This window comes from Dipodomys ordii, unplaced genomic scaffold (assembly GCF_000151885.1).
Source record: "Dipodomys ordii isolate 6190 unplaced genomic scaffold, Dord_2.0 Scaffold32, whole genome shotgun sequence".
Taxonomy (NCBI): domain Eukaryota; kingdom Metazoa; phylum Chordata; class Mammalia; order Rodentia; family Heteromyidae; genus Dipodomys; species Dipodomys ordii.
In genome coordinates, this window is record NW_012267248.1 from 4,523,318 (window position 1) to 4,523,975 (window position 658).

The following is a 658-nucleotide window of genomic DNA, read 5'->3' on the forward strand; positions in this document are numbered from 1 at the left end:
TCACCAGGAGCACCAACTTGCCACTCATAAAGTTATCTCTAGACATTATCTTCCAGTTGAGATCAGCCGAGGTCTTACGCGGCCAGGAATGCGTCCGGCTCGGAGCAGTTTTCCCACTTGCACTTCCTAAATCCTTGAGGCTCTCTGGGGGCGTCCGAGTCCTCAGAGACGCCCTCTCTGGGGAGCCCCCTTTCCCACCAGGATTAGGGGCCCACTCCCCCACGGGATGGCCGAGCTGCTGGCGCCCTCCACGCCGGCTTGGCACCGTCCGGTCCCTGTTGTCCGGCTCCACTGCTTTCCGGGCCTTGGCAGGACGGAGGCACGACCGGAATGCGAAGGAGGACGCGGGGCGGGGGCTCCGGATCCGGAGAGAACACGCGGCGGGCCCGCCTGCCTCCCCCGGCCGCAGCCCAGCCCCACAATGGTGCGGGGGTGGGGGGGACCTTGTGGAGCAGATAGGGCCAACCTTGCGGACCCGCCCCGGGCGCCCCTCGCGGGCAGGGCCTGGTGGGGCGAGCGCTCCACCCGGACAAGTCTGGAGGATGGGAAACGGAAAGAGAAAAAAGTGTCCCCCGGGCGCGAGCCGGGGGCGCAGGGCCGCCCGCCCCGCCCTCCCTTCTCGGCTTCGCGTCCCGTCACCCCCCGCCGCCTGGGGGGC

The 658-nt window shown here is 68.8% G+C and overlaps 1 protein-coding gene across 1 annotated transcript in view; it reads left to right on the forward strand.

Moving 5' to 3' along the window:
- Pxdc1 (PX domain containing 1) overlaps positions 1-658 on the forward strand; it is a 57,416-nt gene that overhangs the window by 31,297 nt on the left and 25,461 nt on the right. The window contains exon 2 of the mRNA XM_013016620.1: positions 57-424. Coding sequence (XP_012872074.1) covers positions 57-424 — 368 coding nt within the window. The remainder of the gene's footprint in view (positions 1-56; positions 425-658) is intronic.